At 44.0% G+C, this 14,154-nt stretch overlaps 1 protein-coding gene across 3 annotated transcripts in view; it reads left to right on the forward strand.

Moving 5' to 3' along the window:
- ARID5B (AT-rich interaction domain 5B) overlaps positions 1–12,013 on the forward strand; it is a 103,676-nt gene extending 91,663 nt beyond the window's left edge. For all 3 annotated transcript variants that reach the window (XM_065746752.1, XM_065746751.1, XM_065746753.1), the window contains 2 exons: positions 5,952–6,150; positions 9,842–12,013. In XM_065746752.1, the coding sequence (XP_065602824.1) occupies positions 5,952–6,150; positions 9,842–11,992 (2,350 nt within the window). In that variant the 3' untranslated portion in view covers positions 11,993–12,013. The remainder of the gene's footprint in view (positions 1–5,951; positions 6,151–9,841) is intronic.
- The last annotated feature ends 2,141 nt before the right edge of the window (positions 12,014–14,154 follow it).

Here is a 14,154-nt window from a genome sequence, read left to right on the forward strand (position 1 = left end):
TCTGAGAGCACACTGTGTTTTCAAAATTTCTTCAGGTCTGGGTTTCCAACCTAGGAGACGTAGTGGCCAGCACTACAGTCATAGGGTGAGCGCACCAGACGATCAGGTATTCTCTTTCCAGGGGCTGCAGGCTGATGGTCTCTCTTCCTTGTGGGGAACTGTTTCCCTGGCCGTATCTTCCTTTCCACCCAGGGTCCTGCCCCAGCAGGGCTTGGGATTTTTCTGGGGTGACCTAGGGAAGCTTCTGTGTCCTGGTCACCCTTTCCTGTGCACTAAATCTGGGATGGTTGCTTGTTTCCCCTCGCTGAGCCATAGGGTGGAGAGTGTCTGAGCTTGCATCGCCTGTCAGTGCAGTTAAATCAACAGCTGTGTTTGTAACGTCACTAATTTCTAGTTTACCTAAAACAAAGTGTCTTTGAATTCTCTCACAGCAGTGCAGTTCCCACCTTTCAGCAGCGAGCTGTTCTCATTACCCACCAGCACTCCCAGTGGGCTGTGAGGAAAGTTGTTGATGAAAGGATGAAAGAGCCATTTCTTTAAGGAAGGAAAGTTCTTTGGGAACAAAATCGAACTCAAACATATTTTGCCTTTGCTGATAAAATACATGCCAGTTTCATACTTCAGACATATGCAAATAATCCTTTTGCTATTGTATTCTGTACGAAAGCATGCGAGGCTTGCTTTCATAACCCCTGGATTGTACAGTGCAGCACAGGGAAATCAGGCTTGATTTCCTCATTGTGTTTTATATTCCCATTTCAGAAAACAGGCTGAGATCTTAGAGTCTGGGTTATTCCTTCTACCTCTTCTCTGCTGGAAACTGGTCACTGGTGCCCAGGAGAGCTGCCTAACACTCCTGCCAGTCTCCACCAGCTGATTGCTGCTGAAGGTGACTTGTTTCCTGTGACAGCGTTGCTCCAAGATTTGTCCCTTTTAAAGAACATCAGTGTAAAAAAGACAAGCCTTCTCTTGGGATCAGAGCTAGGGCGTTCCTGCTGGTCCCTTAAAACAACCAAATGCTTTGCCTTGGGGTTTCCAGGGAGAGAATGAAGCTTCTGCAACTGAGGTTATCGGTCTGGGGCCCCTTGCCTTGGGGACAGCATGAGGACTGTCGCTGGAGTCGCCCCGGCTCAGTGCTGCTTGTCCTGGCCCCATGCTCACAGGGCTGATGCTGGCTCTGCCCTGCTGCTCTTAAGAACCTGACGGAGAGGTCCCTTAGCGAACCTGGCAGAACAGCCACCTCGTCCCCAGCACCAGCAGTGCCTTCAGGGGAAGGAGCCAAGACCCACTCACCTGTGGCATAGTATGCCCTGGAGGGAAGTGTTTTCCAAACTCCTACCAGCAAGGTGATTTGTTGCCTGTCCCTTCGCAGTGTTTTTGAATCTGAGCATTTACTGTTCTCATGATTTACATTAGCATCCAAGCCTTGCGTAATCTCACTAATCCCTTGGCCCCCAGATAACCACTGGCAGTGAGTTCCATGGGTTAACCAACGGTTGTCTTCATTCGGTAGAACAGATTTAAGTCTTTTTCCATTCCCATTGCAAACAACTTCCTTAACCTTCTTGCCAAGAATGGAAAAGGGGCAGCTTCTCCCAAGTAATGGGTTCTGGTATTTTATGTCCTTCCAAGATTATTCCTGTGGCTGAGAGGCGCCCTTGCGCACTGTTTTGTGTTGGGCTCGGAGCCCTTGAGAAAGCAAGATGATGTCAATGGGAGGCATGTTGGAATATTTTATTCTGCCAGAAAGAAAACAAAAATAAACACTGAGACAAACGATACAAAAATAGTGAAGAGGTTGTGCTGAACTGCCTCCTGCCCTCCTTCCCCCCATGCAGCCCGTGAACAGAGCGCTGTGTCGTGGGCATATGGTTCCTCCCTGGCCTGAGCACCCCGTAATATCCACGCACAGTGGGGAGAATTAGAGAGGAAACTGGCAGCCTTAACATTTAATTTCCTTCCTCTTTCTGGGTTGGTCAGATCCTTTGCATTATTGTAACTACTTTTTTTTATCATGTCTATAAATAGACGTGCTCTCATGCGTTACGTGAAGCCGAGTTAGGCCAAAAAAGTCATTCATTTTATATAATCGATACATGAAAATGTAGTGGTTATCGGCTCAGATTAGACCTTGTATTGTTATTTCTGTAGCTGGGGGAAAAAAAAAAAGTTGACTAATAAAGATTAAGGACTTTTTTTTTTCTTTTTATGAAATGCTAATGATGAAGACATGTTTGATATACTGTGAAATACATTTCTCTAATGTGAAGTTTCTGCTTTTTGTTGGGAAAGATATTCAGTCCCCGGAGGATTGTAGAATTTGTAAATATAAAATTATCTGCTTCAGTGTTTTTTAAAAAAACGCTGGCAGAAAGCCAGATTACTTACATTACTGTAATAGATTTGCTGACCTCTGACATCTGCTGCAGAGAAGTACATTGAATTTTTCATAATATCAGATGATGCAGATCTGAGAACTCAGTACACTCTGCGCCATTATTTAATTCAGTACTTAGTAAAGCAAAATCTTTTTTTGAGTAGCAGTTTATACGTGATTAAACTTAATATTGCCGATTGTAATAAATCAGGATTAGTATAGTACTGATTTGTTAATCTAACTTGTATTGATTTTAAGTTGTCTTTATTTAAAAAAAAAAAAAAAAGACTCGCTTTTCACAGTGACTGAATTTAATAAGAAGCTCTGTGATAGCAAAGACTCCCCTACTGTTTCTGCTCTTGGCTGGAAAATGTTATTCTTGTATTATTCCAGGAAAGGAAAAAAAAAAAAAAAAAAAAAACCCTCATGCTGCTAAAAATCTGCTGCCTGTGGAAAGATTTTTTAATACACCAGTGCTTACATATTCTATTTATGTTAATTGACTTATAAATAATACATTTTATTAATCTTAATATTGGAGTCTTGATCGTGATAAAGACCCTTTTATTTGGTCTCCTCGCAGGCTTTACAAGTAAATATCCTTCAGACCGCAGAACCCCCCCCTCCTCCCTTCCTGCCCCGTGAATACTTTGATACTCCCCCCCACCACTGAAGACAGCCCCGTTCACTGAAGACAGCCCCGTTCAAAGCGCTGACAGTGCAGGTGTTGTTTCCGAGCGGAGCACATTCGAGGTGTTGAGGCGCATTATTGTGAGCCCCGTCTCTGCCTTTCCCTGTGCAAAGATTGATTAAATCTTACCTGCGCTGCAAATATTTGACAAAAATCTCGTGTTCGTTTCAGACATGTCACATTCTGCTAAACTATTTGGATAATAGCAGATCGCATTCTTCCTGCGTTGGGCAATATTGACCTTAACTTGGCTGTGCAGCGAGCGGTAACGGCATGTGAGCCGGAGCTCTAACCGTCCTGAGAGCTGCCTTAGCTTTATTACTCCTGCGCCATAAAAACTTCTAATAATCAAACGATAAGATCATATCCTGTGGGTAATTGTGTTGTACCATGACAGGATAACTGAAAAAACACTCAGTGAAAATTGTAACCAGCGGAAGTCTCAACACGCAGAGCGTTCTTGTGCGGTTGGGCTCCGTGTGCCGCCCCGCGTGGGATCCCACGTGCCCCCCACACCTGCAGTGCCAGGCGGTGTGCTGGGAGCGAGGCAGAGAGCTCCTCCAACAAGCCATCCTTGTGTTTTGGTTCCGTTTTACCTTAGTCATGCCTCCTTCCAGATACAAGAAACATTTAATTCCAGATTTCCTGCTGCTGGCTCCAGGCCTTTGACCGGCGATGTGAAATGTATTTTTACTGCTGTCGTACTGCCAACTGCTGAGCTCAGTGAAAAATAACTAAAATGAAAATGTTGTACTCCCACATGAACTCAGGATCAGAAAAGGAAACTTTAAGCCACGGTTGCTAATTAGCACCAAAGCTAATGAGTTCTGGTGAGGTGCACCACAAGGAGGAGGAGCTCCGGGAGGCGGGCTGGGAGGCAAGCAAGTGCTCGCCTGTGCCTGGGGCCCCCCCATGTGCCATCTTTGCAGCAAGGCCCACCAGCGAGCCACGACCACGCGTCCTCCTTGCAGCAAGGCCCACCAGCAGGCCATGGCAGCCTGCTTGCACGGCACTCGGGCGCTCCGAGGGCCTGTTGAGGGGAGGTGGGGATTTGTAACGGGCAACATGTTCCTATGGAAACAAAACAAAGCCAAACAGTCCCCTCGCAGCGCTAACAAGTATTGTCATAAAATGTGTTTTTATTAAAAGCGAGTTTAAATATTTAACACATGGCAGAGCGACATCAGTGTTGCCCTGTGTGAAGCCCAGCCTCGCCTCGAGTGAAGTCCGAAGCGCTGGGTGCAGCTCAGGGAGGTATCCGGTGCTTGCACGAATATTTGTGCTTTGTGAGTGAAATTCAGCAGCCTCAAGTATGAACAAGATTATTTTTTTCTGATTCTGCTTAGTTATGCTTTTTATTATATAAACATTAACTGTAATATTGCAGTGGGAAACAGGTATTTGGCAACTACATATTATTTTGCTAAGTTTGCATAGAGGGAGCAGTTTCCAGTTTTAGCAGCTGTAACATGTTTAAACTCAGTTTGTAATGGGATCTGAAGATGAATATTCCCTGTGGGCTCTGCTTAGCTTCATTACTGGAGCCCTGCCAAATTCAGGGCTAGAAAGTATTATTCACGCCTCTTTGCACATACCATGTCAGAGCATGCTCAGTTAATGAATTTTGTTTCTAATATAGCATAAATTAGGTTTATATTTTAACATAATTTATGTTGTATTTTATTAAAATGTAAAATATTATGATCACAAGCAATCTAATTTCTGCTCTCTTAAGCCCAAACTGTGTTTGAACATCTAAGTATGTAAATCAAAATTGCATGCTTAGGAGCTGATTCTAGGATAACAAACGAATATCTGAACCAAAGAGGTTTCTGCCTTGGAGTCCTAGATTAAAGATAATTAAGGATTCCTGGTATTTGAACAGATTTATGTTGTTTATAAGCAAAGTACATTTTCTTCATAGAGTCAACTTGTCTTTTTTAAAAAAAACAAATTATGTTTGCTGTATTAAAGTTCATATTTTTAAAGTCTCAGTCTTGTATTAATCCCACAGTGAGTCATTAATCATACCAAATGCATTATAAAAACTTTAATCACTGAAGTTGAAACTGAGATTGTAATGCAATCCATCCCTTTTAATTATATCAGTTATTTTTCCTTTCAGATCAAGAATAGCAAAGGGAAAACAGACAGATTAAAACTCAGAGTGTTTGATGCTTTCGGGGGAGGATATTTTCTGTTTCTTTCTTTTTTTAAAGCAATTTTGTATGCTTCGTGGAGGAAGGTTCCACTGCTCAAAATTCTCTCTTTTAACTCTTTAAAAGAGAAGACCTGTTTGGGAAGGCAGGGACCACAGTGCCTGTCACCCTTTGTGGGTGTGTTTGGAGGGTTCAGGGCGGGCTGGCAGCACACCATGCTGTGTGCTGTGCCCGCTGTTGCAGGTTTCCACACTCGGATGTCTTCCACCCAGTTTCTGGCATTTATCCTTGCACCCAGGGGAACCTCCAGCCTGGAAATTGTATAGCTGTTATCAGGTTGGCTGTGGCTTTGGAGGTGTTTCCCTGGGGTTTGCTTTTGAGGGTAGGGAGAAAAAATAAAAGTAAATGGTTGTGTTGGGTTTTTTTTAATCAGTCTAAAACACAGTGGCTCGTATCCTCATCTGTACAAACTGGTGTGGCCGTGTGAACCACTGCTGCCTAACTGACAACCGATAGGTGCCAGCTCCACTCAATTTGTGCCACACGGTAATCTTGCCAAATAAATTGATTTATCATAGTTGGATTTGTAGATACCGGGTTTACAGTGGTGCTTTTATGCCACTGAAGAAAATGGATTCATTAAGTTAACTGCTCATAGTAGATACATTTTATTCTTTGCTAGAAAAGCAAAAACTGATCAATTATTTGTTCCTTAATCCCCTAGATTAATCCTACCCTATGAAAGATTTATTAAAGGAGAGGAAGATAAGCCACTGCCTCCAGTGAAACCTCGAAAACAGGATAACAGTTCCCAGGAGGGCGAAGCAAAAACAAAAGTGTCTGGAACAAAACGCATCAAAAATGAAAACCAAAGGAGCAAGAAGGAGAAAGATAATGCACAGAAACCCCAAGATGCATCTGAGGTTGGTTGCTTCCCTGCTTTTTAACTTTCCAATTAAAAATGTGCAGTTTCAATCAATCAAAATTCAGTGATAAAATACATAATTTAAACTGGAGAGCTCCAAACAGTTGGCCTTTGAGTTCGCTCAGCAGCGGAAATTCAATTGGTGTGGTACTGTCTGTGTAGCTCCATATTGCTTAGGACTGATGGCAGAAGACCAAGCAAGTATCATTTCTGCTCATTGTGTTATGCAGTGGTCACCACGAAAAGATCAGCATCTGCCAAAAGGAAACCACACAATAACCCAGTTATTTCCTAATCTTAAGAATAGGGTGCGGGAGCCTCTGATACTGCTGATAATGTTGTGGTAACTGTTGTGTTTAGCTGGTTTTTATGGTGGTGACCTCTGGATCAGCCCTTCTGCTCTTACAGATGTATTCACGTGTCCATCAGTAAGCATCACTCCTCAGGATTTGTGTCATGTTACACTAAATTTCTCTTTAGACACAAAGGTCAATTTTTGAGCAAACTACTTCCAAGCTTTAACTGAGACTGAAGTCTCTCACAGATGGTTTTCAGCTGAGATGCTGCTGACCTGCTTCACGTGGGCAGGTCCTGGTTTCCACCTAGAATCACGTTATGTGTGCTCATAGGACAGCTCCAGTTTTGTGTTCACAGCACATGATGTGATAGATCAGTGGAATTCATACTTGTCTGCAGATTAAGGGTAAGTTTCATACATTGCTCAGTGCTATAAAACCAATGGGTATTTTGCTCCAGTGATCCTTAAGCATGTCTTTTGGTCATCTGAGCCACTCTGTACTGCATCTTCCTTGCACCTTGTGTGAGGCATTGAAACCCCTTACACACAACCAGTACACAAGATGTTACCTTTCCTGTCTCAGTCTAATAGATCACAGCAGCCTTCAAGGCATTGCAGTGAAAGTAAGTATTTAAAGAATGTTGAAACACATGGCATGCCCAGCAGACTGTGGCTGCTCCCTTGCCTTCATTGCTGTCTGGCAGGTACATAAGTCCTGTTCCTAAACCAGTTTGAAATTGGTATTGAGTCAGCTGCCAACAACCCTCCTCCCTGTTGCTTAAAAAAAATCACAGAACCAGTAAGCATGGATCCATCCAAGACTTTGCATACTGTTTCAAGAACAGAATATTCTGATTTTCATGTCCCACTACCACTTTAAGTTGTGCTTAGAATGAAAAATGTCATCTCCTGTCCAAACCAGAATTTGTTTTCAATTGCCTTGATCAACAGCACTTTTAATGTCAATTCAAGAGCACTCTACGGAGAGGGATTTTTTATTTTCTCTTGCACTGTAATTTTAAAGCAGAGAACCCTGTTGTGGGAAAACTCTTCTGCTTCTGATTGCAAATACCTAAAGTGCATATAACCTCCTTAAGTCACTGGAACATTGCAACACAAATTGCCCAAAGCAAGGATATGTGAAGCTAAGGCTTGTGCTCCCTTCCCCTGTCACTCCTTTGTGCCCGCTTGTTTACTGTAGGGTCTTAGATCAGGAAGATACCTTACATACTGTTGGTACTGCCACAGCTAAGTACAGCATAACAAGCCAGCAACAGAGCATCAGCCTTAACTTTGAATTTCCTTGCTTTTGTTGTTCCCTATCTCAAACTTCCTGCTGCTTAAACTGCAGTTATTTTTGTACGTGGTTTGCAGGAAGAGTTCTTAAAGCTGCACTTATCGGAAGCACTAGGAGCCGAGCTGAGACAATAAAAGTACACAAATGTGGCAGTTTTCCACTGTAAAATTGTACCTTTTAAAGAAGAATGGATCTCTCATCTCTGGGATGGATGATGGTGTCCTGCCCGTTTCATCAGGGTGGGCAGTTAAAAGCTGCATCCTTCGCACATGTCACTGCAAGGATGGTTACATGAAGCTGGAGAGCCGAGGAGGCCCACAGGGGTGGATGCTTCCCCCCTGGGTGCGTGTTCTTCTGCAGAAGGGGCTCTGTGCCCAAGGCACCATCCAGTCCTTCAGGGTGGAGCAGCCTCCAATCTGCTGCAGGCAGGCTGAAGGCCTCAGGTCCCTCTCACCCAGCACAGGTTCCATGTGTAGGCATGGCCCCAGCCAAGCCACCATTTACACCACTCCTGCATGTGGCTTCAGAGCAGGCCATAGCTGTGGGCTAAAGGATAACCAAGCTACAAAATAGCAGTCTTCTCCATTGCACATTCAACTCATGCTGTACAAGAACTATGCAGGGAGAGAATATAACTTAAATTTATTAGGATTGCAATTGCCTTTGTGCTCTTCCCTCTTTTCCTGCCATCACAATGACATTGTCTCTGTAACAAGATACCAGACAAAATTCTATTAGCCTTAGAACACACATTTCCCCACAATAGCTGAAACTTCAATCAAAATGTTGCTTAACAGAAACAAAGAGCAGAATGTACAGTTATTAAATATCATTTCTCTCTTCTTTTTTTTTTTTCATCTTTGCTTTGCTCATCTGTCTGGTATTTTCCTGTAATTTTATAAGCTCTAGAGACTAGGGATAGTACTTTGTAAAGGACCTAATGATGGTATTTGGACTGCAGAAGACAGCTATTAGTTTAAAAAGAAGAAGTTACAATGACTAATGGACACTGTAACTAATAGGCCAGCTAAACACACAGGAATATTTAAAAGCAGCTGTGAAGAAGTAAATCTCTTAGGTGATTATATTCGTTAAGACCTTCTCCAGTCTTTCACTCCTGTGATAGACTGTAGAGCAGCATTTAGATAATAACTTTCTTGATGTGTCTTATCCTTACAACTAAGGAAGAAAGAAAACAATAATAATAAAGGGCTCACACAATGCTGCTGTTTTATGACTGCCTTATACCATGACATGTCAGCAGAGAACGACGGCAGCTTTGAGAAAGGCTGTCAGTCAGCTGGATCGCAGATGGGACGCTCTGATGACCTCTGCGGGTCACAGTTCAGCCAGCAACATAATGGGATGAATAGTGTGAATTGTGCTCACGAGCTGTATTAATGGTGGAGCAGAAAGAGCTGCAGTCCCGTTGACGGTAACGTATAAAAGCTATGTTTGTAATAGCGTGCACACGCACTTAACGGAATGTTGACAACTTCATTTTAATCCGTTAATAAAAAAATGTGTGTCCTAGTTAAGCTGCAGCAGTGATTTGCTGCCTACAATGGGGATTCCTGGTATGCCATTTCTGTCATTTTCACACTTTAATGCAGAACTGGGTGTGAATGATCTCCTCTGTGCTCACTGAATTTTAAGAACAATGTGTTTTCAATTTCATGTAAGAAAAAGGATTTGGATGCGTGTGCACTTCTCACAGGTGAAGTTGGCTAGTGAGAACAATTTTTGTAGCCTTATTGTTTGTGTTATGAAATCTGCTCCTCTGCCTTCGCCTAATTATTTTTAAAAGACTATAAGCTCAGTGTTTAGCTATCTGGTGTAGCCACTGGTGCCTCTAGTCAGGCTACAAACATCTGCTGCTTTGAGATGCTTTATATGACACTGGCAGGGAAGGTGTATTTCTAGGAGGTACGTTTCTTTGTTTGACTCCATTACCTGGTATTAGAGCTCTTGCATTCCAACAAGGTGATTGACAGGTATATCTCTAGCAGTAGCAAACAGTGTACTGTGTATGTTCTGAACAGTCTGCCAAAATGCACGGCACTCTCCTAACTGCCTGCTGAATCATTTTATTAGGTTTCATCAGAACAAGAGAAGGATCAAGAATCAGCAGACCAGAAAAATTTCGCAGAACATCCTACAGCAGGAGAGACGAAACAACCCAGTCAAGGCCCTCCCTCTCTGTTGCCAGAGGCAGCTCGGCCACTGCCTACGGAAAAGACAGACATGACAGAAAACAGCTCAAGCAGTGAGAAAGCCAAAGAGGAAGTTCCTCATTCATCTTCTTTCTCAAGTATACCCGTGCCCCCGGATGAAGATGCCATGCTCGATGCCACTGTCACAAAACGATTGCACTCCTCAGCAGATACCCTGGAAGACACAAAGCCAGAACGAAGGATACACAAAGCTTTTACTGAGAGCTTAGAAAATGAACCTCCAGAAATGCCCTTCTCGACTTTCCCAGTCCAGCTGCCCACTCAAAGCGATATGGAGGACGATAAATTGCCAGAGATGGCGGATTACATTGCGAACTGCACAGTGAAAGTAGATCAGCTGGGAAACGAAGATATCCACAACGCACTGAAGCAAACGCCCAAAGTACTAGTGGTCCAGAACTTTGACATGTTCAAAGAAAAGGAGCTGCCCGGGTCCATGAGCGACGATTCCTCTTTTGGTTACACACCGCTTCTCTACTCAAAGGGTAATCCAGGCATTATGTCACCCCTGGCAAAGAAAAAGCTGCTGTCGCAGGTCAGTGGTGCAACCTTATCATGTAGCTATCCTTACGGTTCTCCTCCACCTTTGATTAGCAAAAAGAAATTGAACAGTAGAGATGAACTGTCATCAAGCCTGTCACAAGGTCCCCACGTCCCTAATTCTGATCCCATAGCAATTAATAGGCCGTCGGTCATACAGCACGTGCAGAGTTTTAAATCCAAGGAAGAAAGGAAATCAATTAATGATGTTTTTAAACATGACATGCTAAGCAAAGCAGATCCTCAGCGCTGTGATTTTTCACAACACCACCTCAGTTCTCTTGCTGAGTCGTACGTACCGAAGACGGATATCCAGGACTGCAAAGATAAAATGAGTGAGAAAAGGGCACTGCAGCACTCCCGTGTGCCCACTTTCTTGGCAGATTTTTATTCATCACCTCATCTGCACAACCTTTATAGGCACACAGAACACCACCTTAATAATGAACAGACATCAAAGTACCTCCCCCGGGACATGTTCAGAGAGTCTGAAAATATTTCGACTTTTACTCAACACAAACACCAAGAAAAACTAAGTTTAAATTATCACCCATCTTTGCATCAGCACGAAAAAAAGGCAGCAGTGGAAGCTTCTTCAGATGATCAGCCAACAGATTTGAGTCTTCCAAAGAGCATACACAAACAGACTGCAAAGGCCCCTGGCTCCAGTCTCTCTCATTCATCTATGGCCCAGCAAGAAGGCAAAGGAATCTCCCTGTTCCAGGCTGCAAGCAGCCAGGCAGTGAGCCTAGACTGTAACCCCAAAGCTTGCCGCGTCTCCCCCATGGCCATGACTGCTCCTAAAAAACACAGCGAGTTGCTCCACAGGTCTGGGAAGCAGCAGGCACAGAGACTGGAGAACCTGAGGAAGATGGAGGGGATGGTGCATCCTATCGTTGGCCGCAGAATGAGCCCTCAAAACATCGGGGCTGCTCGGCCGTTGAAGCGGGGCCTGGAGGAATTGGACAAAGTCATTTCCGAAAAAAAAGTCCGAGCTGTCTCTCCTCTGCACTTACCAAAGGAGACCTCGGTGAAAGAAAAGGTTCCCGATGCAGAGGGGGAAGGCAGCAAGTCTCTGCATGGCCTGCATTCGGGCAGCGTGCTGGAGAGCCACAAATTTCCCCTCTCAGCCCCAATCTTCCCAGGCTTGTATCCGGGAGCCCTGTGCACAGGGCTGAACAATCGCCTCCCGCCTGGGTATTCCCATCCTTTACAGTACTTGAAAAACCAGACCGTGCTCTCCCCACTAATGCAACCTTTGGCTCTCCATTCCCTCATGGTGCAGAGACAATTCCTCACGTCCCCTGCAAATTCTCAGCAACTGTATAGACACTTAGCCGCAGCAACACCTGTAGGAAGTTCGTACGGTGACCTTTTGCATAACAGCATTTATCCGTTAGCTGCTATAAACCCTCAAGCTGCATTCCCACCTTCCCAGCTGTCCTCTGTACATCCCAGCACAAAACTGTAAATCCCCTCACAAAAAGAAAAAGTCTGAGGAGAACAGTTCAGTTAGTGACATTCCTCCCCCTGCGATGATGTCTTGTAGATCTGTATCGCTGTCAGCCAGGATGCCGTCATATCCCGCGTGGCGGAAAGCTTTGGAGTGTGATCGAGACAGGACTACTACTTTAATTCTGGCTCCACGCCAGCCCCCTCTCCCCTCACCCCTTCCCTGGCTAAACAACAACAACAACAACACACACGCTCAGAAATTCTTTGGATTTTGCATATGTGTTTTCTGAAAGTACTTGTGTATGGTATGAGCAAATGTTCAAAGGGAGCCGTGGAAATGCAGGCCCAGTCCTGAGCTCACTGAAATGAGAGGTGACGTTTGCATTTGCTTTTCATTGAGCCAAGGACCAGAGGTCGAGTGTTGTTGCAAGCGAGTCGAGGACTCGAGATGAACTTGGCAAGGAGAAGAGGGCCGAGAACCCACACAATCGGTGGATGTGCTGTTTTGGGTAACCTTTCCTGACTTTTAAAGATTCAATCAATGCAATGTATAGTAAAACGGCAATAGATTTTTCATGTTAACACTATTAGAACAGAAGGGTAAACACTGATTAATTTGACTGTACATATCCACTTCGTAAACTACCAGTGTCACATTTGGTCACAATAATTTATATAGTTTTGTTTGTCCAATATATTCTGTACTCTTTATGTTTGTTTCTTGTTTTGTTTTTTCAATTTTTTGTTTTCTTCTTTTTTTGTTGTTCTTTTTTTTTTTTTTTTTAAATTAAACAGTATCATTTTACCTGCAACTTTTTTTAAAGGCTGTGGCTGTCCTAATTCTTTTTTATATGTTTGTACTTTTTCCAGCTTCTTCATACTTTTGAGCAGCGTTTTTGTTTCATTTTTGTGATAATGTTTACTGTTTACAAACTGAAGCAACTGGTTCAGATTCATCTTAATGGATATAAATGTACTTTAGGTGATATTATGGTGCAAGGGTGCAAACAGAATTCCTTTCCCCAATGGTCCAACCCCGCAGGTGCTGAGCACCTCCCACTCTCCTCATGCCGTCGTGGTGGCTCGTGCTGCTTTCCCCTCCCACTGAGCTTTGCTTTCCCATGGTGTGGTCCGTGAATTTGTCAAGAGTCGCACTTAGCTTACCTAGGCTGTGAAACCCTCCTGCATACCAGAGAACCTATCTGGGAAACAAAACCTCACTGACACGAGATGGTGGATGGCAGAGGAGTCCAGAAAACAGATTTGTGATTTGCGAGAATGACAAGAATTTCAGTAATTGAGGGCTGGAGTCCGTGCTGGTTTCAACCAGGGATGTGGAGGTCCCATGCTATGGGCAGAGCTCGGTGGGATGGGTAGGGCTCATGCAGCTGGCACCCACGGGAGGGACCTCCGCAGGTGGAATCTGGTCCCTGAGGGGACAAAGGAGACAGGGCCTGTTGGGATGGTCCTGGCAGCCCCGTGGGAACCACATCCTTCCCTGGGCATCTGGCAGAGAGCGAGAGCTGGGCACAGAGGGGCTGGGGTTGGTCGTGAAAGAGCTGTATGTTCACACTGAAGGACATCACCACCATGCAGCTGTGCGTAGACATCGATAGAGGAGTGTGGTTTTAGAGGCTTTTTACAATGTGAAAATTGGTTGAGATTCAGACCATCTCAGTTACTGTTCATAGACAGCATAATTGATGTGAAAACAAACATGGAAACTACTAAGAAACACTTTGCATGCTAGGCATGTCATTAAAATTTCCCGTGATATGAAGCCAAATACAATATATAATGTATCATAGTTAATATCCAAAGGTGGAAACCAGAATAATATACTTGTCTACTGTTAAAGATCCAGCTTCTTCAATTCAATACTTTATATTCCTGTGGTAAAACTATATTTAATTGATCGATAAACAGACTAGTAGAACTTAGAACATGGATGTGCCGCTGCAGAGCATCCTGCTGCTCCACAGATCTTACAGGAACAGAACCGCAGGCTCAGCTGGGCAGAGGCCACAGTGTTGAGGACATCTCTAGTAAAGTTGCACTAGGTCTGAATTGTGAGAATCAGGGGTTTGGGGATGGGTGGGGGGTGGGGGGAGGGGGAGAGAATATGAGAATCTACAGCAAACACAAATGGGAGTGTGTGTGTTGTACAAAGCGAGCATT

The sequence above is a fragment of the Cyrtonyx montezumae genome, unplaced genomic scaffold (assembly GCF_038088225.1).
Source record: "Cyrtonyx montezumae isolate F1298 unplaced genomic scaffold, pur_monq_1.0 scaffold_4, whole genome shotgun sequence".
Taxonomy (NCBI): domain Eukaryota; kingdom Metazoa; phylum Chordata; class Aves; order Galliformes; family Odontophoridae; genus Cyrtonyx; species Cyrtonyx montezumae.